This window comes from Gouania willdenowi, chromosome 1, assembly GCF_900634775.1.
Source record: "Gouania willdenowi chromosome 1, fGouWil2.1, whole genome shotgun sequence".
Taxonomy (NCBI): Eukaryota; Metazoa; Chordata; class Actinopteri; order Blenniiformes; family Gobiesocidae; genus Gouania; species Gouania willdenowi.
This window is the reverse complement of record NC_041044.1, coordinates 23,672,943-23,700,283: the sequence shown is the minus strand read 5'-3', so window position 1 is coordinate 23,700,283 and position 27,341 is coordinate 23,672,943. Positions and strand designations below refer to the sequence as shown.

The window sequence follows — 27,341 nt, the reverse complement described above, 5'->3', positions numbered from 1 at the left end:
TGACCCCCTTTTTCATATCATCATATGTTTGTACTGACCATATCATATCTCTGTTCCCAGTAAATCGGATAATGTCACCTGTAAAGATTGGTAAATATGTGTCTGTGTTGTGGTCGTGCTAAACCAGGCCTATACTACGTGATGTCAAGAATACATCTAATCCTCAAGTGCTCGGTCCATGAAGGGGTCAGCCACTGGACCAGGAGTTCACTCATTTGTCGAAAACGCTGGCTCCCTGTTTCCATGGGAATGTGCAAACAAACTGCAGTTGCTTCCATAATAGGGAAGAGAGACTCCTGTGGCCCCAAAGTCAGACTTAAAGATGTTGGTGTGTCAAACCAAAGTGGAACCAAGTGTGAAAAGAAGCCTCCTTTGGGAGAAAGGTAGAGCTAGAGGCCTCATCAGGGAAGCGCTGGCTATTCAAGGAACCTGATTGGACACCTCAAGTGCTACCCCATTTGATTGATAGGTCACTGTAACCTGGGTTCTAAACTGTGTGATTAGAACAAATTAAAAAAAAAAAAACATATTTAACATCATCCATCTGTCTATCTCTTAAACATTTTACTCTGAAATAAGTTTTAAAGGGGTTTCCTGATTAGATTTAAACTATTGACAAATTTCACATGTTACAGAAGAGATTTTGTTAGATTAGATTAGTAATAGTGTAATATGGGAAAAACCCGTGGCTCTCTCACTCTGCTATTGTCTTTGGGGATAAACGTTCACAAAGCTTTTATTTGAGTCATAAAAGCAGTTTTATCTTCACAATGCAAGATAGTGTTCATAGCAGTAAATGTGACCATATACTGAAAAAAAACCTAACTCTAAGTATTTTTTATAAAGCCCTTTTCTCTGATAAAAATCACAAAGTGCTGTACAGAACAGATGAGAAATTAAAACAACAGGAGCAACATTATAAAAAGATAGTAAAACAAAGGTGAATCTAGAACAACAGGAACAGCGTCATAAAGGGATAAAATGGATTAGAAAAGTGAAAAATTTTTTTGAAATCCATTTAACCAAAGGCTTTTCTGAAGAGCGCAGTCTTCAAATGATTCTTAAAAGAGTCCACACAGTCAAGCTCCCGGCGGAACCGGTGCAGGTCATTGTAAAGTCTGGGGGCCACAGCCTGGAACGCCAGGTCTCCCTGGGTTTTAAAATGACTTTTTTGGGAACTTTAGGAGACCCTGGCCTGAAGACCGAAGGGTGCGCCCTGAAATGTAGGGGCACAACAAGTCAGCGATATACTGTCTTTATTTCTATTTCTCTGGACTTTATTCTGAACTTATAAACTACAATCATGGCATCAGGTAATTGCTTTTATATTTGTTAGTACAGAAAACTGAATCAAGTGAAACATAGGAGTGGTATCTGACTTTGTATTCACATTTTACAAGACATTTAAGCCTGGTTTAAGGTTCAGTATCAGGACCTACGTCGGGGCATGCTGTCAACGTGACGCGGAGGTTGGCCCTTTTAGGTCTGCGTGGAGGGAACGCCTCGCTATGCGATTGGCCGCCCTGCCGCTAGGGGGTTGTGGCTGTGTGTTGTTGTTACAAATGAGCATTAAAAAGCCCTTGTTTATCTTCCGGTCACAGAAAAATACGTTTTATGTTTTTTAAGCATCTTAAAATGTAATTTATTATTATTTATTATTACTGACCTACTGTACCAAACCATGTGTATTTTATTGGCCACAAACATTAAAACAACGGTTTCAAAACGTGCACTTTATTTTTCAATATAAACATAGGAAACTCGTAAACAAAGTATAAAAAGGAAATCGAGCGGACTGTCGACTGCTCCGGTCAACAGTTACACCGAGGGTGAGGGGACCCCAACCTCACCATAGAGCAGAAAGAGAGCAGCGAGGTAACAGGGTCCACGGCCCTGGGAAGAGGGTAGTTAGAGCGGGACAGCGCTGGTCAGATTGCTTTAAACATAACGTCACGTCTACTCCCCTGGCTCCTCCACAGGATATTGATCATTGTTTACAGTTAATGAAGCACACACACACACACACACACACACACACACACACACACACACACACACACACACACACACACACACACACACACACACACACCTTTGTGTGAGTCAGTGAGCAGGTTCTCACAGTTCCTTCCTGGTGTGAACTCAATGCCATCCAGAGCTAAGAACCCTGAGGAACCTTTGATTCCTTCAAACACCATCTGAAAAACAGCAGCAACACATCCACACCTTTTCACACACAACTATAGCTAATGATGGCCGCGCCCCCTGGCTTTGATCCCACAGGTCAATAACAACTGTATGTTTATGACAACATAAACAGAAATTATAAATACAAAAATGACTCTTAAAACACACAAAATAACAAAAATACACAAAACTACTCCAATCTACACAAAAATACACAAAAGAAAGTTAAAAATAAACAAAGAGAAAAATATTTTAAAAATACAAAAAAAAAGGATGCACAAAATGTCAACACAAACTACACAAAAGGTGGAAAAAATAAATAAAATGAGAACAAAAATACACAAAATTAGAAGAATCAGAATATACAAGATTTCATCTTTAATAAACAGAAACCACACATCTGTTCTGTTGTGTATTAATGCTCACATTCTAAATGCTGACATTATTTTGATAACGTAACCATCTGATCAGATCAATCTGCAGCAGGAAAAACATTGTGTAAATGACTAAATCATTCAGATCTCAGTCCTTCTTAATTCACAGTTAATCAAACTTCAGATTATTGACAGGTTCACATTTTTTGTAATGTTTATATCGTGTGTGTGTGTGTGTGTGTGTGTGTGTGTGTGTGTCTGTGTGTGTGTTCTGACCTGATATTGTTCTGTAGAAACCACATTGATGTCAAAGCGTGTCCATCTTTCCTGAAGGTTCCGTAGCTCCATCAGCTGGTGGACACGCCCCCCACTCCTCCTCCACACACGTCAGCTGACGTTGACCTGCTCAGGTACACACACACACTCACACACACACACACACACACACACACACACGCACACGCACACGCACACGCACACGCACACGCACACACACACACACACACACACACACACACGAGGCAGAGTAGTGATAATAACAGTAAACGCACATCTTTTGTCTGTGATTGACTCTGTTTGCCGGTGTTTTGCGTGCTGCAGCCATGAACGGAAATAATACAACTCTGGCACATTTAGTCCATCTTGGTTCTCTCTTTGACTCAATTCACTTGTAGAAAAAGGCAGTGACCGGGACTGAGGTTTGGAGCTGACCAATCACAGCCCTAGTTGACTACGTGTCAAGACGTCGGCTTGATGGGTAGTCAGAAATTATTTTAAGAACAATATGTTCAGTTAATTGGAGTCTTTAAAGGGGACATATCATGCTAAATCCACTTTTTTAGTCCTTAAATGCATTTTGTTGTATATTTGCAGCGGAACTGCCGAATTAGGACATGGACTCCATTCCCAACACTTCGAGCAATCCGCCATTTTTATTTCTCGCTTTTATTTTGTAGTCCAAGCTCAAGGATGCTGAAGTTACGAGAGGATAAGTCAAAATGTTGGGTTGTTGGATGTAGTAACCCACACGCTTCATTACACCGTCTCCCAGCATCAGAACCTTTTCAAAGTGCCTGGTTGAGTTTTATTTTTCACGGAAATGTACCCACATTTGTGGGTAAGGTCATTTTTGTGTGCGCGAAGCACTTCAAGGATGACTGCTTCACCAGTATAAAGAAGGATTTGCCGAAAGACTTTGTCTGATTGAGGGTTCAATTCCTTCTATCTTTGGAGACAACGAACAGAGCACTTTGGTAAGCTGTAAATAACGCTAAAAAGTGTGATGATAAGACGTCCCTGTCATTGTTTTGTTAGCATTAGAAGTTGCACCGTCTTCATATGTTAGCGCTGTGTGATCGTTTTAGATCCTTGATGATATGGCCTACGTGGTTTAATTTAAGTCTAAAGTTTTCATTAGTCATTTCATTTTGCCGTTTTTGTCTCCAAAAAAACTGTATTAAAATGCATTTCGTGACGTTAGCTTGGCGCTAGCGTTAGCTTGGTGCTAGCGTTAGCTCGGCGCTTGTGTTAGCTCACTTGTTAGGGTTCTGCAGGTTCATCATTTTCATCTCGCTCCGCCGGGTCCGACTCTGGCTCGAACATGTAAGGCTGGATGGACAAGTCTTCTGTTGTTGACATTTTGTAAATAACGTGTGAATAAAAGTTTCTGCGCCACTACATAGCCGTATCTCTTCTATCAAACTACAAAAATGGCCGAACAGGGTGGAGTTGAACCGAGTCTCACCTCTGCAACCTGAAGAGGGGGCGGGGTATGGAGTGTCTCATTTGCATTTAAAGAGACTGCACCAAAACGAGTTGCTCTTAGAAGCACACCAGAAAAGGGGTAGAAAAGGGGCCTGTGGAGTTATAATAATGAGGAATTCAGACCCAAGCATTGCAGTTCTGCTTTATATAGACCACAACTATATGATTTATATCTAAAAAGGAAGGATTTAAAAGCATGATATGTCTCCTTTAAATTGCCCATAGGAGTAAATGGGAGCTGAAGTCAGTCTGTTTGTGTTTACCCTGCGATGGACTGGCACCCTGTCCAGGGTGTATTCCCAACTAACACGTGATGAGAGCAGGAGATAGACACCAGCAGACCCCTGCAGTCCTAAACAGGAATATGTGAGTCAGACGATAACTGAAACAATGAAAAATGACAAGATTAACATTAGCCTCAAATGGGAATAAGGTGGATGATATACAAAGCAAACAGTGCAATAGATGTATCTGTTGAACAAAAACCGGCCTGTTGTGACAACAGATGAGAACAGTCGGAGGAAAAACCTTTGCTGTATAAACAAGAGTTCAGAAAACAGCACCCAAATGTTTTGCTTATACTCTTGCTTGGATGTGAATGAAGATTCCTCCAGTGATATTACATACCATTCCATTTACAGCAATGACAATCCTGTTGGATGTGTTCAAGCAAAGCTTCTCTTCCTATTGGGGATTGGAATAATTCAGAGAGCTGCATGTGAGACATTAATGTCACAAAGAGGACTGAATGTGGAAATCTCTTTAGTTGATCTGAATTCATGATAGTACGTCTTCCTGTTCTTTTTTACAATCTTCTTAAGAAAGAAGATTGTAATAGTGTTTTTAAATGTGAAGAAATGTTTTGTGTTGCAATGCACATTTTATTGTATGTATTATATAAGTTGTTTGTGTTTTTCTAGATAAAGGTAAGATGAATCAGCTTTAGAAATGGACCCTATGGCTGAAGACCTGGAAAACAATGACACCTTGCCCACTTGGTCTGGATCCGAAGGTTCCCAGGATCTTGATGTATCAGAGTCCTACACTGAATATGATGTCATTGAGTCCCCCGAGGTCATTGACTCAGACCCTGAGACCACAGATCAACAAGACTCAGTAGATGAACGACTCAAATATTTTGAAAGCAATGAGGGGGTTTCATACCAAGAAGAGGATGATTCCTACCTAAGTGATTCAAGAGTATCCACTACAGATACTCCCCTCATAGAAACCTCACAAACATCACAGTCCTCACACCCAGAATGCCCAGAGTCTGTGCCTAATGTGGACCATGGATCAAAAACACATTCCAAGTCTTCTTCCTCCTCGCTCGAATACACAGCAGATATGACCCTGGCCTTGACCCTGACAGCAGAGGCACCCCAGGGTGCCTGTAATAGGCAGGACCTTGGGACTGGGAACAGGAGGGCTGAATCTTCAGAGGAAGGAGGGAGTAGTGAAGTACCTCCTGCTTCTGTCTTCTTTGGAGCTTCAAATGAGTGTGCTGAGCAGGCAGAGACATGGTACTTAGAGTCTGACACAGATCTGTACAGACCGGACAAGCACAGGACAAGGTACACACGTGAGTATTTGATACTACTCCTTTTACTTAGCCATAAGAGCAAGCAGAGCAAACTGCACAGCATGTGGTGAGAGCTTTTTAAACATGAAGTATTCCATGGACCTTGTTTTAGAAAAGAATTAATCTGGGATTAATCTATTTTGCATGCTGCAGAGTCTTATCCTTTGGAAAAACTTATTTGGGGGTTATTTTAGGAGCTACTTCAAACAATGAACATCACATACAAAGAATAAAGTGTGCTGCTATTTCCATGTTGTAACATGGGCTATTTACGGTGGACTTGCAGGGAAAAATCCCATGGCTTTAATAGTCAAAGCAGGATAAGAATAAATTATGACCATATGATGAGGCTGGCAGAACCATATTTGACAGACACGAGCATGTGTCAGCCTAGGCTGTCATTCGATCTCTTATCCGATCGTAGGACTGCAATGGAAAAGTGAGCTCCTCACTTTCCTTGCCTTATGGTTTACCCACCCACGCAGGGCTAGCTGTAAGTAAATATGATGCTTTTATTAGTGTGCTTGCATCAGCAGGGGGAACCTAAGAAATATCTGTAATACTTCCCTTAATCCTCAGAATTATTCTTGTGCTGATATCATTTTTTATGTATTTATTTGGTATGGAGGTTTAAAAATGGTAATCTGTACATGATATCTTTATGTTACATATACCTTAAGTCTTCATCTTCTTCCTCCCTTCATCTCTCCCTTTGCTTTAGGGCGTAGCCACAATGACAGCCAATCAGAAAAGCAAGTCAAAGAGACCAAGTCCAAATGTAAGCGAATTGCACGTCTTCTAACAGAGGCACCAAACCCACTAAACAAAGGAGCCATTCTGTTCAAAAAACGTCAGCAGAGAGTCAAGAAATACACTCTTGTAAGTTACGGAACTGGTGATGATACATTTGATGATGAAGAGAAAATAGAGGAAGAAACGGAGCAAGTTAGATCATCTGGGTATACCTTTGTGTCAACAAGTGACTCTGAAGTGGAGGAGCAATATTCCCTGTATCACCAGCAGCACAGTTTGAGTCTAAACTGGGAGAGACTCCAAGAAATGGATTCACTGCCAAACGCAAAGGGTAAAGGAGTTTTAATGTTTTCTCAACGGCGCAAACGCATTGATGAATTACAGTCGGAGCATGAAGACATGAGGAGGCAAGGATTGGCTTGTGAGGCTGAATGTACGGAAGGAGAAGATATTTATGACATCAATGAAAGATATGTGTGTGCTGATAAAACCAACAACATGGATGCCAAGCTGCTTTTAGAGTATAAAGGAAGTATTCAGGAGATGAACCATGCTTCCGACATATCAAAGGGTTTGGTGCCAAACAGAACAGCAAAGCCTTTCATGGGATTTCAAGACAGCAGAGCTGCTCCGTACATGTCTGGTACCATCAGTACCGTCACAAAAAAACCTGGAGCTAAATTGAAGGTACCTGTACCTATCATCACTAATCCACAGGTTTGGTCCCCCACTGGTGACATCATAGCCTCAAGGGATGAGAGAATTTCTGTGCCAGCTATTAGGACTGGTATCCTTCCAGAGTCAAAGCGCAAACCCACAAACAAACAAACAAAACAAATTAATATTAATCAACAAAATAAAGGTGATAGATGCTCTTACATTGAGCCAGAGGAGGACTGTTTTAGCCTGGGCGCTGAAGCTTGTAATTTCATGCAACCCAGAACAGTAAAACTCAAGAATCCGCCTCCAGTTGCTCCAAAACCAACCATTAATCCAGCATGCCCCCCCTGGATGAGGAGGAGTCCCTCCTGTGAACAATATATTCCTCCAAGAAGTCCAGTTTCACAGCCTACACACAGTCCTGTGGGGCCTCATAGTCAGCGCTACTTACAGCCACAGGAGTGGATACAGCCTTCACAGACAGCCATCCCTCATGTCCAAGACCAAACATCTGTCAACTCTTGGGCTTCGTTGAACACCTCTCAACCTCACCTTCAGCAAACCACAAATAGAGAGACCCAACAGTCGCTAAGAACCCCTGTGAGTATGCAAGTACGCAGTAGCCCACAATATCCAGCTTCACCTGCAAGGAATTGGTCAGAAAGTGCTCCAAACTCAATTGTATCTTGCCCACCAGGATCAGGGACAGTCCATCCATCCTCAAAGGTAGCAGCAGTTGTTTCAAAGAGTCAGTTCACTGACAGAAGTGGTAATCGAGCTGGTGAGGGTTCACCTTTGGCAGGAAAAGGTGCACAACTGTTTGCCAAAAGACAGTCCCGTATGCAGAAGTTTGTTATTGATGGTGAATCAGCTCAAGCTAGCAAAACAAGATCCCCATCACCAACTTCATCCCTGCCTAACTCCTGGCGATATTCACCAAACGTTCGTGCTCCACCTCCTTTGTCCTACAATCCCCTCCTTGGTCCTTTCTACCCTCCTAGAGCAGGCAAGCAACCACTTTCCACAAGCCCCAAAATCAAACCGAAGCCCAAAGAAATACCCACTCCTGCTCCCAAGCAGCTTAACACTTTAGATATTATGAAACATCAGCCGTACCATTTGAATTCATCACTGTTCAAGTATAGTGAAACCCCTGAGGCAAAAAGCCCAAGCCCTAAACCTTCTCCCAGATTAAAGTTTGAGGTCACCAAAAACTTAAAGCAAAGGTCTGCCTCCACTCACTCTAGTCATGACAACCTTGCTAATCAAAGCAAGTCAGAAGCTTCTGCTAAGGCTGCAGGACCAGTTAGTCCCCAAAATGTATTGGCCCCAAACATGAGATTAGCTCAAACTTTGGCTGCTGACAAGCCCATTGGTGCAAAGCTTGATGCCACACATGCAGCAAGTGACTTAAGAAACAAGCAGCCTACTTTCTCTGACAGCATAGCGTCAGCTTTTTCTCCTGCATCCCTTATCGCCAGAGGTGTTCGCCAAATGGCTCCTCGCCCAAAGTTCTCTGCTAAAAAACCTGTGGTGACAAACAAACAGAAGAAGCTTGTTGCAATGAGTCATTAGTTTATTTAAATGCAATATGTGGACAGAATTGGGTGTAGCCTGAGTGATCATCAGATTGGCAAGTGGATGCATAAAATCAGTGCACTTGACAGGCAGAGAAGTGACCTTTTGCACTAAATGTCAGCCTAATTCCAAACAAACTGCTACTGCAAATATGTTTGCATCCAGCAGTGTCAGAGAACAGATGAATGTATTTTCTTACAATGATAAAGACACAGAATAAAACCAATTCACATTTACATTGCAAGTGGCATGTGAACTTGGAAAAAATTAATTATTTTCAGTTTTTTAAGGAAGTGATTGTATATGCAATGGTGTATACAGAGGTTTTTATTAATCATCGATTTATCTCTCTCTCTTTATTTTTTTTAAATAACTATTTGTATGTAGCAGTTGTAATGACAAAAACCCTAAACAATAAACCAATATTATATCTTTTATAGGATTTCTAATGTCAGATAAAAGTAACATTAAACTTCTGATTATATTTGCAGGCTATTTCTGAGCACTTGTTTTGAAAAAACTTAACTCTGCACTTCCACTTTTGTGCACACAGTTTCCATTTTCTTCAGTCTCATTCCACCTTTTGATGGCATCAAAATAGCTTTACGCAATGTCATTTTAAATTTAATACGTCACTCGACTCATGATGAAGTTTCTTGAGTTATCTTTTTATCTGCAAAGTTTTTTTATGACCAACTGTCAGAAAATTCACCAGATTTCATGTTGGCTAATTGTGGAGTGAAAACTCGATCGAATGATCACAAAGATTTGAATGCTGTGCCACTCCTTTGAAATATTATTAGCAACGAAATGTGAAAACAGAAACGATTGTCTCCTTTGACTCCACGTCATGCTTCTTTACTGTATCACTTCTTACTCAACTCATTCATGCTATTAAATCTCTCTTTCCTTCTACTTGTGTCCTCTCTGTGTCTGTTGTAAATGTTTGTTAGCCTGTCCTGAGGGGCTAATCCCTTCTTTTTCTGATTTATTTTTCAAATATTTCACACTTATTTATATTTCAATCAACACTTTGGCCACATTAACTTGAAACACAGGTATCTATTACCTTTATATTTCTATTGCATGTCTTTTGCATGTCTTTCACTTCTAAAGCAAACAAAGTAAAACAATATTCTCTGCCTGTCTTCACTTAAAAATATCAACATAATTCTTACAAAGAAACATTTAAAAAATGAACGAAAACATCAATATATATTGATCCACTATGTGCTGATTATCAATAACTCTCAAGGTCATTTCCACTTCTTTTTTTTCTTCTTTTTTTAGAAAACAGCATTTAAATTGCATATTTAAATCCACATCACCACTCTTTGGAATAAGGTGGAGGTATTATACTGTATGTGACCACATGCATAATAACACCTTTGAAATGGCAACCGGTTTCCTCATGTTTAGAACATTACAAAATTCCCATATTGTAATATGTTCTTACTGAGATTGGAAAACACTGTTCCAGGCTTTGCTGTTGTTTAATATTTAACAGGTAAGACAAATTCAAGGAAAGTAAATCATAAACAAATGTTGATGTTGGCAGTGAAAATGGGTTCAGGTCAAGTTTTATCTTCTTGTTGATGTTTGACTTAATGCTGGCGTCAGGCTGCAGGAATCAACTGCAGGTGAGTTTTAAAATCTTTGTCAACAACATTGATGTGGTTCAAATTTAGCTTTACTCACATATTTCTTTCCATCTGATAATGGAACGGAACAGAAATCAAATTGATTGTAAGGAGTTTAGCGATCAAAAGCTCTCAGAAATGTTTTAGAGAAATACAGTTTATGACAGCGGGAAGTTTCATTTTAAACTTTATGTGTATCCTGTTTATCAGAGCTTACAGATGACTATTGGCAGCACCGTGTGTATGGGGCGCAGATTGTAAAGTTGTGCATGCTAAAATAAACTGCAACTTTTTGCAACATTTAGCAACAAACCAAGTTTAAAAAATGTATGTGAATTTTTTTTTAATGTTACTTTAGACCAGATTTAAAGGAATATTTGTGAAATTTTAAACATTAAATTTGATACTATATATTGTATTACATACTTAAATGTAACATTTATATTTAACATTTTGGTTTAGATTTAATATTTAACATTTAGATTTACTTTTTAACATTTAGATTTAGATTTAACATTGTGAATATCAAGTAACTATCACAATTTTCACAAATATTGCTGTAAATCTGGTCAAAAGTAACATAAATGTGGTTTATTGATAAATGTAGCAAAAAGACGCTGTTTATTTTAGCATGTGCAACTTTACAATCCGCGGCCCATGTATGTGGATCACAGACAGGTCACAATAATCAGTCAGAAGGTCTAAACTCTAAATTTAAATAATGATAACTTACCAACTATGAGGAGATGCATTGGTTTATTCCATCAGCTTTGTTTTTAATCCCACAGTCACCCACAAAAAATAATTAGTTTTACATTTTGGTGACATGTTTGAGGCCGAATAGGATGCTCTGTGATTTCCACACTTTGTTCTGTGTTGCATCGTGATCTCATGGTGCTGTGAGATTAATCTTCAGGATTTATAATCTTTTCCAAATCTAAAGTGTCTATACATAGAAGCCAGACGGTGGCAGCAAAAACTGTATCCTTCACACTGATGTAACCACTCATTCAAACCAATGCATGGTTTTCTTTCAGAGTTCAAACCAGAGCCGCTCCCTGAGTCTGCCCAGGCGGCTGAATTCAATGCCTTCTCCTCGACCACAGAGACCAGTGATGACTCCAACACAGAGGCAAACATCCTGCCAGGAAAAGGCCTTTAAGCCTCTGACACCATGGGAAGCAGCCTCCAGGAGTCCTTTGGGTTCAGTGGATGAAGCCTTCATGTTTCAGAGTCTCACATCATCGGTTGCCTCCAATGTCAAAGCTGCAGGGCTCCTCATGTCTCTGCCACAGCCTCCGGATGAATGGAAGCGCAGGGTGTCCCTTGATCCTGCCTCTGTCAGCAGGGGTCAACACCATCACACAGCCCCAGCTTTTCAGCAGCAGTCTATGAGCAGGGTGCTTCCACCTAAGAAACCTGCATTTTGTGGGCCTCCCTTCAGACCTGCTCAGCCTCTGAAGTCCATCAGTAGGACCAGTATAAGATTCATGACACCAGACCCCAGATCATCAAAGTACTTACCTGCATACGGTGCCTGTAGTAGAAGTTTACTGCACTAAAAGCCTTATTTTAAAACAGAGGCAAAGGGCACAAGCACAAGATTATGATTGACAATTAAGTTTTACTGCATACTATATATGTATATTTTTACCAGACTTCCTCATCAAAAACAAGGAAGGACTGTTATATTGTGTGTTTGGTAGACAGAGGATGAAAGAAATGGTCAGTAAATGGAAAAGTGGAGTTGATCACTGACACTGTTTGCTGTTGTGTTTTGACAAATCACTCGTTGACGCACATGCCCAAATATTGCAGCTTCACTTTAAATTAATAGGTAACAAATCCTTTTTCTTATCATTTATTGTGGTTATTGCAGCATTTATGGGAAAACTATAGGTAAAGATCAGATCCCATCATTAGGAACTCAATTGAAAATGCTTTGAGAGATATTCCCAACCCAGTTGATATTCCAACAGTTGGATTATAACCAGTGCAGTTTTAAATGTTTTTTTTGTTTTTGTTTTTTTCATCATTAATTGAGTCACTGTGTTGTTCTTGTTGTTGATGGATGCATTTAAATAATGTTCTGCTTTGTTTGGACACAATTGGATTATATAATGGTGACAAAAATAGAGCTAGGTTATGATTGTCAATGGTTGATAAAGTGTTGGTCAAGAAAAAGGTCAGTGTGTGCATCAATTAATTGAGTGAACAAAATAAATGTTTATTTGCAATATTGTGTTCTTCCTTTGTCATTTTTGGTGATCTAATAAAACACAATTTTGTATGATGGTTGATGACGTATATATTTTGCATGGCGTGTGTTGTAAAGACTTAAAAAATTAACATATCTATCGTTACCTACATTTCCAGACTATTCACCAAAATGTTGATTATGCAGCATGTAACTTCCTATGGGAAATATAGATTAAATAAATGTAAAGAAATCAGCCTTGTCAGATGAAATTATCTATGTGGGCATACACACACATCCAGGAGTCTCACAAACTCAACATCAACTTCCTGGATATTGTCTTTAGATTTGTAATCCAACACCTGTTTACTGTCTTTGAAATGTGTAAATTCCCTATAATTACTAATAAATAGGCATAACTACGAACCAATTTGTTTTCTATCACAAAGCAGTACCCATTAATAGAAGCACCTCCAGTGCCTCAACATTACATCACCTCTTGGTAGGTCTTGATTGCAATAGTGTATTTGCTACTTGCAGCAATATTTAACCCGAGTCAACTTATTTATATACAGTACATCACAAACCATTGTGCTATTCACAGTATGCTGGGCCAGTTTCTTGATGTCCGCTTTAGTGCTCTGAAGGAAGGGATTTTTCAGAGATAAACTCGTTGTTTTTTTCTCATCTCTCTGACAAAGCCGTGCTACAGTTTTAACCCCAGCACTTAATTTTCTGTCAGTAGTTACCCAAAATCATTTTTCATGTCATATTAGAGTCTAATGCGCAGCTGCTGCCTCAGAGGTTATATCAACCCAAAGACGTGTTGACTTCAGGTCCAGAAGGAGGAAAAGCGATGGAAGTCCTTTCCCCAAACACCATCATATATGTAGTGTGTGTGCTCCTGTCCTCTCTCGCTCTACTGGTGGCCATCTTTGCTCCATGGTGTTTGAGAGGGGTTTTGAGTGTTTGGTGGGTTAAATTTAGCCTATTGATGTAAGCCGCATTCCACCAACAACAGACAGAGACACACTCACACTTTGGCTTTAGTGTCCGGCACTGTGAAGATCAGGGCAGATCAAACTACCTCCTGTAGGTTGACCCCTGAGCCTCCGTGTCTCCTCGTTAAGGATACAGCTTGCACACTAGGGACACCATCACAGGTATGAACGAGCCTTGATGAGGTGTATTCTTTAAATATGCAATAGATTTTTTACAAAACTTGTGGTTTAATAATCGGGCTAGTGTGACGAGTTTTACGTAAATTCTCATTAGACTTTAGGCTTGTCATTTGTAGGTTGTATTATTTGTCTTATTTTTCTTTTCGTTGTTGTTTCCACACACCAGTCCTCCAATGTGTGCTGCTCCACTGCCATTTGATAACAAGTAGGTTCAGTGTGGTACAATCTAGCGTCACAGTCTTTATATCTCTAAAAACTAGTTTCTCTAAAACGATCGCGCTGACTAATGAAAAATTGCAAATGATTTCTTTACCACATTGGAGCACTCCTCGGGGACTGCTGTCCATTTGTTTGTGTGTCCAGCAATGCAAACTATCTTTGGGATTCAGTGTTCATCCTTGACCTTTATGCAGGAGTTTCATTTTGGGAGGACATGAAAGGGAAATGCCACCACACCTCTCTCACTTGAAAACCAGCACAAGAACATTTACAGGTTTAGATATTGCCGGTGCATGTGTGATTATAGTTAAGATGAAATAGTACTTTAAGGATTGTGCAATTATTTTTGGCGGATTTTTTTTATAGTTATTTATGTGTAGAATATATTGGAGTTTTACGCAAAATTAAAAAACGTATCAACGTTATAGTCATAAACTTGCACTGTATTTATGTCCTATTAGGGGGTGATAACGCAAACAAAACTTCTTTGCGTTGAATTGAGCAGAGGAACTACATCCCGTGTCCTTTTGTTTTGTGTCCAGTCCTCCTGTAGTCTGCCAACCTCGTCAAAGCAACAATGTCACAGTTCTGTACAATGTCCACTGGAGAGAGGAAGAAGCATGCTGCAGCTCTATGCCGAGAGGTCCATGGAACAAGTGGTATGATGTTCAATCTGAGACCTGGCAGAAAAATCAAAACATTTTTCCAATCTGACAAGAAGTGAAAATACCAGAGGAGCTGCTGTCCAGCACCTGCCATTACATGCTAATGAGATGATTTACTGTCTGTTAAGTAAACCTTTGTCGTTGTCCTTTGCAAAGGTCTATTTCTGGGTGGGCAGGACAGGGGAGGGATGTTGTACGCACGCGACAACTGTCTAGCTGTTTGGGTGAAGGTTGGTGACAGCTGGGGTACAGTCTGTTGTTATAATACAAAGGTAAAGCATCGTCTAGATAGAGAACTAACAACTGACTCTCTTTATAAACATAGATTGTTGTGTTTCATATGTTCTATTAGTTTAATTTACTGAACCATGATCAGACGACAAAACTCTATTAGATGAGATTACTGGGAGTTTTTTTTTTAAAGTTGCTCCTGTTTTAGCAGCATGGTTCGGCATCCTAAAACTATTCCAAAGATAGATAATATTCACCTAGTCGCCCACCTATTGGCTTCAATGATGATTTTTCATGGATTTGTTTTGACAAAAGTAAAAATAATGGGCTTAAATACCATGAAAATAACGATGTACAAACCGAATGAATATCTGTAAGAACAACAGAGCTTGTTTGTGACACAGAGGTCGTCATGGATCTTGGAAAGAAGCTGAGCACCCCCAAAGACATCATGTTGGAGGAGTTATCCCTGCTTTCCAACCGAGGCTCTCGGCTTTTCAAAATGCGACAGAGAAGATCTGAAAAATACACCTTTGAAAGCATCCAAAATGAAACAAATGCGCAACTGAGCGTAAGTAAACTTTAATGTGGCATTCAGTCCTTTTATGCACTAAAAGGTTTTAATCAAAGCAACAACTGTATTTATCTGAACGTGTGCTCTTTAGAAAAGGTGCTACAACACATGAATGATAACAGAGACACGTGCAGTGTGTGTGTGTGTGTGTATTTTAATCTCACAACTCTCCATTGTGGCTCTTTGATAGTGATGACTATTTTAAGTGTGAACTGTAAGTTCTTTATTGTTTATTGCAGAATGATATTTTCAGTGAGAATACACACAACGTGGAAATCAAAGTGGACCCACCACCAAATGAAAATACCACAGATGAAGAAAACATTGTTTCAGGTATTTATACCATCTGAAGCCTTTTCTTCTTTGTTTCGTCTTCTTCTTCTTCTTCTTCTTCTTCTTCACTTAAAAAAAATAAAAAAAATAATTTATTTTATAAAAAACAATCAATACAACAATGCAAAACCAGCAATGTTAAATCCCCACTGAAATGGGTCTTTGGTTCAGTCACAAATTTTGTCCAAATTCATGTAGGTTTGTTTTTTAGTTTCTGTTGTTGATAGGAGTGAATGTGTGCAATAGCTTTGTGGTAGACTGCCATCATGTCCATAGTGTAATCCTTCTGACACCAAAAGTTATCAGAGACACGCTGAAGAAGCTCCTCTGATGTGAACAGAGTAGGTGATAATCCACCTTTTTTCGAGCCACATGTGATTTTTCTTACCTTTTTAAGGTTTATGTTACTCCTGAACCTCTGTCAACCTGTCTCTGCGTCTCTTCCTTCATCTTTCCTCCACAAAATGTAACAAAATGAAGATGCACTTTGAAGCGTTTCAGAAAAGTAGTGACTTTCTGCTGTATTACAAATGTAATTTCCCTGACGGAGCCTCCCCAAAGGATGAATAAAAAGTCTATCTAATCTGATCTAATCTATTATTCTGGATCTCTCGTCAGAATGTTACTAATGTGACTAAAAAATGTTTTACTAAAGTCTGCCACATTAGATTGGGGCACAAACTAATCTATCTATGTTTTGGTTGCCTTTTCACAACACTGTTAATTAGCATATGCAGGCCTATGTAAGGAAATGAAATGCAGAGAAACTTAAAAAATGAAAAGAAAAAGAAAAGATGATTAACTTATAACAATGCAAAACCCAACAGTATTTTGAAACACTGATGATGTCAGAGTCATAGCAGCTAGTCCTTTGAATGGAAACCTATCCTAATGCACAACATTGCAAACTGCATGTTAATTCTGTTATTTGAAGTTACTTTTATTTTACAATGAAATGCAGCCCTAAATGTGACGCGCACACACTGGATGTGCTATTTTGAGTCCTTAGACTCTGATAACCCTGTGCCATGTTTTCTCTAAGGACAGTATCTATTTACAATCTACTTTAAGACTTTAGAAGTTATGAAGGGGAAGGAATATCTCTGCATTAACCACAACTCCTGCCAACAAGCCGAGTGTTAACGTCTGTAGTTTGTGGAGAATCATCTTCCTTGGAGTCTCATGATGACTTAGTGTGATCCTCTATTGTAGACACTGCTGCAGAGAAGTCCCCGACTATGCCCAGGTCCTTCCACTCTCCATGGGACCAGGCCATCCTTTGTGATCCTGACCTTGCAGAAAGTGTCAAACTAGGAATGCCAGCTCTAGACCCCAGACCAGATCTACCTGAATATAAATCCTTTAATCGGTAATAAACAAACACTGTGAGTGTATTTCAGTGAAGTTTTTCACTAACAGATGGACTAATGTGTTGCTGTGTATTACAGGGTTGCGACCCCTTATGGTGGCTTTGACAAAGCCCCCAGAGGGATTACTTTCAAACTTCCCGAGATTGACCTGAATCCCCCAAAGTACCCAGAACTCCAAGAGCAGGGAGTGAAGCGGCCCACCTTCAACAGGACAGCCCAGGGATGGATATCAGAGGGGACACATCTGATCCTGCCTACAATCATCCTGGAGCCCATGAAAGTCCCAGAGTCTGATGACCTGTAGATGGTTTTAAAGCGATCTGTCATAAACTAGCAGGTTTTCTGACTAATGAATACACAACAGTCATTTATTGGCACAGTTTGAATTTCTATCCAGGACTTATTTGTCTTTTATTTAACAAGAGCATAAAAGGTTTCACGCTTTTGTTGTTGAGCTAAAGAGTAAGTCTACCGCACACCAGACAAATGAATTCCAGAGGATAAATGTAAATACCCAAAAACCAGTACAATGTTCAGAACTGACGCAGTGATGTGTTGTGTTGTAAGGAAATGAATAAACAAATGCAATGTAAATAAAAAAAATTAAAATAGAAGAACAAAGCAGAAACACGGCAGTGGTTACATGTATTTATTTTAAATTTGCATTCATTTAAAGCAGCTTTTTCATTGAAAACAAATTAAAATGACATTCTCGGGGGGTTTCAGGTGGTCAGCAATGATGTTTTTCAGAAGTTCCATTCAGTTATGTGTATGAAGATCTGTGTGCTCACAAACATATTAAATGCTTAATTTATTCACAAGCAGTTTCAGCTGGGATATGTATGGCAATGAATGGATGAGTGAAAGATTCTAATAATTCTATGTGATATTTGAATTGGCAGTCTTTAGCATAATAATTTGTGAACGAAAATATGATGCAGATAAAAATAAATCAGTAAGGCTTTCTGACAGGGAGAAGCAGATGTGTCCCACATGATAGTAGCATGAATTATGAAGGAGGCTTTTTATCAACTCCAGAGAATCAAAAAACCATCCACTCTATGGTTTCACAAAATGATGAGGGGAGAACTTAATATAAAAATACTTTTGCATCTATCTTTTTTATCCTTAGGTCATTGGCATCTTGGATAAGGTTTTATTCTCATGTTACATAGGCTGTAAAACACTTCCTCTCTTTAAGAGATTTAAATCCACTTCAATGCTGATGCAAAAATAAAATAACACAGATACATCCAACTCTTAAAATAACCTGAAGAGAGACACGTTTGAGTGGAGTACGACAGCTTATTTGAAGCTCAGCTGTGTCACACTCAAACGGGAAGCAGGAGCTCCTTTTTTTCCTTTAGCTTTTTGTTAAAAATAAAACTAAAAACTTGTCATGTATCCCCGGGGAAGGTTTGTTTGCTAGTGCTGAATCATTAGCAGAACGCACAGCCCCATGGAATGCTTTCTGGAAAGAGATTTATTACAGTTGTGTTTTCCAAACTTCACATGAAAAGTGCCCTTAATTTATCTGTTGTTTACATGTCCGTATCTGAACTCAGTAGCTTATATTAAAGTTTACTCTGATCTAGAACAATAATTTGGTCATTTGAAAACTTGCAACATTTAGGAAGGATTTGGTAGGAAAAAAGCTGTATTATTATTTTTTTTCTACTGAATGTCAATAGGTGGAAAAATTGTCGTGTGGACACATGCAGGATATTAAATTACTCATTGTGTTGGAAATAAATTAATGAATGTTTTCAAATATCCCCTGGAATACCTTCAAGTAGGGTGTTCTTATGCCATGTTTAAAAGTTTATAAATATGTTATTTTTGTGCATAGTTCCTGTTATGAATATATATTAAATAATAATAATTAAAATATAAATAAATAATAATAATACAACTGGTTTCCATGTGTTTCCGAGCCGTAGAAACTAATCGCCGGTAAATAAAGCCCAATAAATCTCTGGAAAACAATAACAAGGAATAAATATTTGGTCTGACAACTGGTACAATGATAAACTTGGTGATATTACAGCATGTGAATGCAGTACGGGGCAGAATTTACTCTGTCTCTGGTATGTTTCCAGGTTTTAGTATCTCACGTTCAAGTACCGCTAGGGGTACACGTACCACTGGTTGGGAATCACTACAGTAATACGTCACTCATCACTTTGAAGGTACAAAAATGCACAGATTAAATGTTACTTTTCTGACTTCAGTTTTCTTGCAGCATTAGCTTCTGTCCGTCCTCTCTCCGTGTTACACTTAAAAACCTGCTCATCTCCCATGCCAGGCTCTCCGCCTTTTTTTGCTATTTAATTTTCTAATTCAAACTACTGCTTTCTATGAAACGTAGACAAGAACAGTCATTGAAGGGATCAGGTTGGCCTATTGTAAATATTTGCACATTAGGAATATGTTTGACGTGGAAGAAAAATGAAATCATGGCGGAGAGACAAAAAATAAATAAATAAATAAAAAATAAAAAACTGAACCTTTGTGCATTATGATGCAGTTTGCGTGAGATGCTCCACAGAAAAAGGACAAAAAAGGGGGTTAGTCCCCACTGCATGATTATGAAACCACTGTGGCCATGTGATGTCTTTTCTCATCATCATCATGACAAGTTGGAAGTCTGACCTTCCGCCAGCACAGCACAGCACAGCACGGCACAGCACAGCACGGCACGGCACAGCACAGCACGGCACAGCACGGCACGGCACGGCACGGCACGGCACAGCACGGCACAGCACAGCACAGCATGCAGGGATTGAAGGATGGCTACAGAGCAGAGCAGCAGTGCACTACAGGCTACACTAGGGGCGGAGTTTGACCTCTCAAGTATCAACACATCGCTAATCCTCGTCGGACATTCTGGTGCAGGGCCTCCATCGGCCTGACAGTGAGGGAATAACAAGGAGGAACATCAGCACACTGTCACTGCTCCATGTGCTGCTGCTCTGCCTGTTGTGACGGGGCTGCAGATGCCGCCGGCGGCGCTCGGATAGTGTGTGAGCGTGTGTGTGTGAGTGTGTGTGTGTGTGTGTTTCCTGCGGCTGGACGGAGCTGCAGTCCTCTCTCAGCAGGTTTGCTGCCAGGGTTGAGTTAGAAGTGGAGAGCTTTGACAGCTGGACCGCTGAGCGCCGTCAGACCCTCCGTCCGCTTCCTGTAGGTGAGTGTGCACGCGCTGCGACTCCTTCCTCCTCTGTGCATGAGCGCAAGTTGCGGCATATCTGCTTTACTGTAGCTGTTGACATAGACACACACGCACACGCACACACACACACACACACACACACACACACACACACTTAGAGAGAGAGAGAGAGTGTGTGTGTGTGTTTGTCTGTGGGAGGAAAACACAGGTCCGTGTTATCATCAAATCCCGTTCCTTTCAGAAAGCATGGCCTCCCCGTGAACCTGACGGTATCCCGGGCGCTTATGTGAGACTATAAGGTCTATATCATTGTTGCATCGTGTGACATGAGAAAATGGCTCTAAATATGAACATAAACCCTAACGTTGCGGACTTTACGACAGTCAACGACCAAATACGATAAAGAAGACTGCTTTAAAACCTTCAAATTAAAGCCCCGACCGATTAATCGATACAGCCGATTAATCAAGCAGACTTCGGCTATCACTGATGAATCAACATATCGGTCATAAGCCTAGCTGTATAATCAATCGGGCTAATAAAACTGATCTTTTCTGCATGGAGATTTTGTGGCGCTGTGCTGTCTGTTATTTAACTATACTTTTGAATCAGCAGTAATGTTTACAAAATGACTGGGAGAAGTCACTAGTACAATGCAGTTTTTTTTTATTTTATTTTATTTTTATTTTGATGTATCCATGTTTACTGTTTGAGATTTGAGCAACTTTACTTTTAGAGGTGAAAGTAACAGATTACAAGTACCCACGTTACTGTGTAATTGAGTTGCTTTTATGGGTACTTTTTTTAGTACATTTCTAAATCGGTATTTTTGCTTTGTCAGCCTACTTAAGTACGTTTTAAAATAAGTAAAGTAATTTGTTGTATTTCTCCACCCAACCGTCACTGAGTAAATTGTATGTTTTTGTGATTATTTTAAAATTTCTGTTCCAAGGCAGATTGAACACAATCCACATGTTCATAGTTGTGCCATTTTTGATTAATGCCGAGACACTTTCTCCGGTTCAGGTTGGGATTTCTATACTTATTATGTTGTTACCCACATGGTACATTTGGCATGATATTGTTTCAGAGTTAATACATTTAGCTATACAAGCCTGATAATTTTTTATTATTATTTTGAATTGAATTAATTAGTGTTATTTTATTTAAAAAATAATAAAAAAAAAAAACAATTTCATATTTTGACAAACTATTTATCTTATACAGACGCCTTTGTGGAAAATAAATGAAGTTCCAATTGTGCACGATTTAGTCTCTTCCTTTTTGAGTTTATACATGAGATGTTTACTGTATGCAAGGGAACCATGGTTAGATTTATTACCAAAGATAAACGTAGGGGGGAGAGTAGCTAGTAACTTTTACTTTAAGTACTATTTAATTGAGCTACTTTTTACTTGTACTTGAGTATTTTATGTATGACTTACTTGTACCTGTACTTGAGTACAATTTAAATCGAGTAACTGTACTTCTACTTAAATAGGATATATCAGTACTCTTTACACCTCTGTTTATTTTTGAATATTTCTATACCGGAAATACATGTTGCTCTTTCGTATTTATATTTATCACAGGCTTTACAGTCCTTTTGTAGACTGTGTTATGAGTTAAAGTTTCTTATTTAATTTAGTAGAGTTTTGCTTTTTTGTCTTGAATCATATTTTGGGTATTTTAACAATTTGTGTTTAAGATGTACAGTTTATATTCTGCATAAAAATGTATTTCATATATGAGGCGATACATCGGCAGACGACTGATTATCGGTTATCAGTAGATGGATATCGGCTTTTAAAAACATCAGCCCTCAAAATCCCAAATCACTACTTCAGATAAACGCATATTTAAACTGGTAATGACCATTAGAGTTACCTTGCGAACATGTGCTGAGCAGACACTGCAAAAAAACATTCACAGATAAAAACATGTCTCAGTTGACAATCACTGTGGCACGTATGACAAATGTACCAGGCTTTAGCCAGTTGTTTACATCTGCTTATATCTTAAGAATCAGATTACATAATGAAAAAGACTATAGTTTTGTTGATATTTTATAGATACTTCTAAAGCATGCTGTTTTATTATGAAAAGTGCTTTAAAACAAATAACTGGCTTCAAATATTAGATAATATGTGTGTTTTGTTGAAACTATCTAGCTCTCTCATATATGTTCTTTTAGGTAATTTTAGACAAGCACACAACACTGATTTTTTATGAAAAAGTCATTACAACCAGGGATGTCCCGATACAACTTCCGATATGATACCGATATTGCAGCCTTGTGTATCGGCCGATACGATATCAACATGAATCATACTTTTTTTTTTCTCTCTCTCTCTTTTCTTTAATAATAATAATAATAATAATAATAATAAAAAAAAAATACTTATTTTGCTGTGTGTAATGTTAGAAAAGGCTTCATCAAGTTATGTTACTCTAACAAAGAACAATAGTCAGCAACAGTAGGTATGATAAAAACTGACTCATTTATTATTAACCAAATGGTTACATAATCTTTTACCTTCAAAATAATATCTACAGTATTCTACAATTGAATAAAAATAAATAAAAAATGAATTGGAAAAAAATAAATAAATCGAAAAATCCGGAAATTTGAATCCGATATCCGATATTCGTTTTTAGGCTAATGTTGGACCAATATCCGATATCGATATTGGATCGTTACACCCCTAATTACAACCACAATATTGTCTGATTCCACCGAGTCAGACATTTTCACTCCATCCTCCTGTACTGTTTCAGAAAAACAAAGTTGACACACTTAACTGCTCCAGCTTCATGTAATGGACACTCTCTGTGGTGTATTTTATGGTACTGTGCACTTTCCTTTATGTAAATCCAGGCAAGATTATGGAATATCAGCGATCAATAAGTCCAATACCTTAAAGGTGCAGTCCGCTACTCTCAGATCCCTTTCTCCCCCTCCCTCCCCGCTGCTCTCTTGCCGTGCCTCCAAACTTTCTAAAGTCCCTCCCTCAGAGGAGCTAACAAGCTAATGTTAGCTCAACAGCAACATCACAGTAATATAGCATGCTCTGTTAAAAGCATATTACTGCAGCACTTCTCTCTCTCTATGTGCACATGCAGCAGCAGCAGCAGCAACAGTGTCACTTACGGCAGCCCACATGGATGCTGCTGTGCGCACACACAAACAACACATGCATCACAGAGTTCTAGTGTAACAATTACAAATCAAACATAATATAAATCAAGCAGCAGTAATTACGTTGCAAGCAGAAAAGTCACCAATTCCATCTTCTACTCCTCCAGACCATACACTTTAAAAAAAAGGCGGCGCTCCAGCCTGGGAAAGGGGCGGGGCTTGTGAGCACCAGCTGTCAGACAGCCCATCAAACACAATCCTGGCTCTGATTGGTTCTTTTTGCTCAGTCGCGGTGCATTCTGGCAATCTGCCAAAGGCTGCAGGAGCAGCGGGGGGGCTCAATGAGCCTGTTTTTTTCACACAAACTACTAGTTTGATGTAAAGCTGTCCATACATAGTGACAGCTTTAGCAAATATGACAAAAAGTCACTTTTATAAGAGTTGCGGACTGCACCTTTAAATTAACATAATTTGATAGACAATCATTTTCACGTTTTACATTTAGATGCAACAATATCTGCAATTATTTATCCTTTCCTCAGACCAAGTATCACATGGCTGAAGCTGCCCTGGGTCTGATCTCAGGAATTCTTATGGCACACCACTCAGGAGGTGCGTGGGGGTGAAATGGACAGAGCCCATGGCCAAACCATTGAACCAGCTCCATCGTTCCAACATGTCAAGCTGCAGCAAGTCTCCCCCCAACTCTGGAGAAGGTATGTGGTTGCTGCATCTGTCTGGCTTCTCACCAAATCAGCCATTTGGATTAGTAGTGCAATGAACACTGTGTCCAAGATGAACTGAATTCTAATGCAGAGCTGCTCCTGTGCAACGCGAATATTATGAATAGTCCCATGTACTAGAATTTTAACCTGAATATACTACAGCATCAATGAAACATTTTTACAATATTACACTAACTGTAATTGTTTTTGGTTCTTTGGATGTTTCGCTTTTAAAAAGGTTCTGTCAATCAACATGACCAAATACAGATCATTTCACAATCACAAAACTGAACTAGGCCTAACCCTCATGTTGATTTGTTTTAAACTGGAAATTCATATTGAACCAAAAAAGTAATAAATCACCTTGAATGTAAGTCAGTATTCCTAAAAATAGTAAATAAATGACTTCATGTGAACTAAAGCACTCGTACTAAAGCCTTTACAAGCAGAATTTGTTTAGCATTTGAACCTCACAAGGTCTCCCAAGACCAAGACAGAAATAGTTGGTTTAAGTTTCATTGGCCGAGTTTCTCTGCAGGGATTACATGTTTTCTCTCTGGGTATTTGGCTTCTGGATGGATGTGGTATTTAGTCACACACTTGCACTAAAAACACTAAAATAGAGAAAAAATGCCTTAATCTTGAGAAATTGGTAATGTTTTTAGGCTTCATGATGATTTCTGGTGACACTTGAAGTTTTCTACATCAGGCTGACATTACGCTGTCATTATTATGACAATACACTTGTCATTAGCATGAATAAGGTGTCATGAAGGCTGTCATTGTATGTGTTCCCATACCTGTAAGCTGCTGGAACTGTGAATTTCTCTTGGAGATGAATAAAGTATCTATCTATCTATCTATCTATTAAGTGTCGTCCATTACCCTAACCCTAACCCTTCGTTACCTTAACCCCTAATCCTAACCCTAACCTTACTTTTCTCCAACCCGCTTCTGCACATCCCAGTATAGGCATTTTATCTTTTGGATCCATATTTTAATTATTTATTTTTATGAAACTTTCAAAATTGGGTGGGTAGTACTCTGTTTTTTTTATTCTCACAGAAAGCTGCAGAGCCTTTCCTCTTTTATTGAATCCTGGGTCTGTTTTATTCTTTAAATTCTTGGTTTTATTTTTTTCTTTTATTTTGATTTTGCTATTTTAAATCTACTGTTATAGGGAGGGGGAAAGGTTTGCTGTAGCCCGTGCCTTTAAACATGTCTATCCCTACCTAACCCTTAACCCCTAACCCTAGCCATACCTAACCCCACTAGCTCCCTCCACCCAACCCAAAAAATGCCAACATAGCTCAAAAGGTGTCATCATTTAGCGAAAGGTGTCTTAATTTAGCAAACAACACTTAATGACAGGCTTCATGACACCTTGTTCATGCTAATGACAGCGTAATGTCAGCCTTATGTATAAAACTTAAGGTAAAGTCTTACTGAATACCTCTTTGTTCTTTCCATGTCAGCTGCTGCCTCTAACTCAATGGCATGGGTGAAGATGTTCAGAAAACCTGGAGGAGGCTTAAAGAAATCCTACCAGCCTGGCAGTATGTTGTCTCTGGCTCTTACCAAAGGCCTGCTGAACGAGCCGGGCCAGAACAGCTGTTTCCTCAACAGCGCTGTTCAGGTGAGCACCATCTTCTCCTGTACATCACTTGTCAACCCTGAAATTACACAGCTGATACACTAACTCTATTGAAACAAAACAAACAAAAAACAAACAAACACAGAAGTCACATGTCACTATTGATTTGTTCCGTGGCGAAGACTTAACACATATTACTCCCCTTAGACAATTGGATTAAACCATTAATATGAGAGCAAAGCTAGTGGTTGGTGTAACAACTGTGTTTACTGGTGTTTTTAGACAAAAAAAAAACCCCATTAATCTGTTTTCAAATTTTTATTTTTTATTTTTTTTAAAGAATGCTTCAAGTTTGCATTAAGATGGGATGTACCAAAATAAAAGTTATTGGCTGAAACCAAAAACCAAGAATATGGAAATTAAGAAAAGGAAACCCAACAAACTAAGAGAAATGATTACGCTAACTATTAGTACCATTGCATTTACGGCTCTGACTAACCTCAATAAAGTCAAGGCATAAATCAATATTAATGTTTCAAAGAGAAACTAAAAAAAAAAAAAAAGTAAATATTTATTTAGCACTGACATTCCAACAATGCAGAGTCAAATTAAAGTCTTTCAGTGGCTGAGTTTTCAGCAGATGTGTAAAGAGTACTCATATATCCTACTGGTACTTGATTGAAATTTGTACTCAAGTACAAGTAAGTCATACATAAAATACTCACGTACAAGTAAAACGTAGCTCATTTTAAAGGAGCATAAGGCAGGATTTATAAATCAGGCTCCATAGTGACATCACGGTGGTTAGTGTAATTGCAGCCATCAGGCCAGCCACCGCAAGGGCGCGCATCAACTGTTTGCCGATCACAGAGTACAGCTGATACTGTGGATAGAGGATGGACACTCGACCGAATCCTGACGGGGCCGGACGGGTCGGCTTCGGACAGATATTTAGAAGTGGTGTTCGGGTTCTGTCACATAGTGTCCTTTGCGCTGCAGCATTCTTCTTTTCCTGCTGCAGCAGCCACAGCTGATCTGCAGTGGATGTAGAATGGAGCAGAGGACAATTTTAAAGGAATACAGCGTTGAAACATTCCCTTTACTGCACAATAACATGAATTATCTCTATCTTTTATACATGGATTATGTAAATAGATCCAATGGGTGTCTTGTGTGCACTGCACCCCTGTTTGTGTTTCACTTTCGCTTTTTACCATGCGCTGATCTGATGTTGACATTAATAGTTGTTTGTTAATAAAATTGGTGTTTACCACTAAAACAAATGTAAATGTAATTTCTTTCAGAGAAAAAAATGAGTTTTTCACTGTTGGGTTGGACTTGGATGAGAAAATGCAGCCCGATCCACGCTCTAACGGTGACACGGTTATTTATTTACTCTCCGTTCA

At 39.1% G+C, this 27,341-nt stretch overlaps 3 protein-coding genes across 5 annotated transcripts in view; all 3 read left to right on the top strand.

Moving 5' to 3' along the window:
* The first annotated feature begins 5,258 nt into the window (after positions 1-5,258).
* Positions 5,259-12,829, top strand: synpo2b (synaptopodin 2b). Its single transcript, XM_028453667.1, has 3 exons — positions 5,259-5,907; positions 6,629-7,920; positions 11,576-12,829. The coding sequence occupies exons 1-3, from the start codon at positions 5,274-5,276 to the stop codon at positions 12,098-12,100; spliced, it is 2,451 nt and encodes an 816-aa protein (XP_028309468.1). The 5' UTR covers positions 5,259-5,273; the 3' UTR covers positions 12,101-12,829.
* A 913-nt stretch (positions 12,830-13,742) lies between these two features.
* On the top strand, positions 13,743-17,936 carry myoz2b (myozenin 2b). Its single transcript, XM_028460429.1, has 6 exons — positions 13,743-13,898; positions 14,678-14,794; positions 15,436-15,602; positions 15,845-15,938; positions 17,151-17,307; positions 17,387-17,936. Exons 2-6 carry the CDS (start codon positions 14,713-14,715, stop codon positions 17,610-17,612), a joined length of 726 nt encoding a protein of 241 aa, XP_028316230.1. The 5' UTR covers positions 13,743-13,898; positions 14,678-14,712; the 3' UTR covers positions 17,613-17,936.
* A 2,082-nt stretch (positions 17,937-20,018) lies between these two features.
* The window catches only part of usp53b (ubiquitin specific peptidase 53b), a 31,236-nt gene continuing 23,913 nt past the window's right edge, over positions 20,019-27,341 (top strand). For 2 of the 3 annotated variants that reach the window (XM_028453013.1, XM_028452996.1), the window contains exons 1-3: positions 20,019-20,492; positions 24,159-24,332; positions 25,817-25,977. In XM_028453013.1, the coding sequence (XP_028308814.1) occupies positions 24,257-24,332; positions 25,817-25,977 (237 nt within the window). In that variant the 5' untranslated portion in view covers positions 20,019-20,492; positions 24,159-24,256. The remainder of the gene's footprint in view (positions 20,493-24,158; positions 24,333-25,816; positions 25,978-27,341) is intronic. The other variant, XM_028453004.1, reaches the window with a different exon arrangement.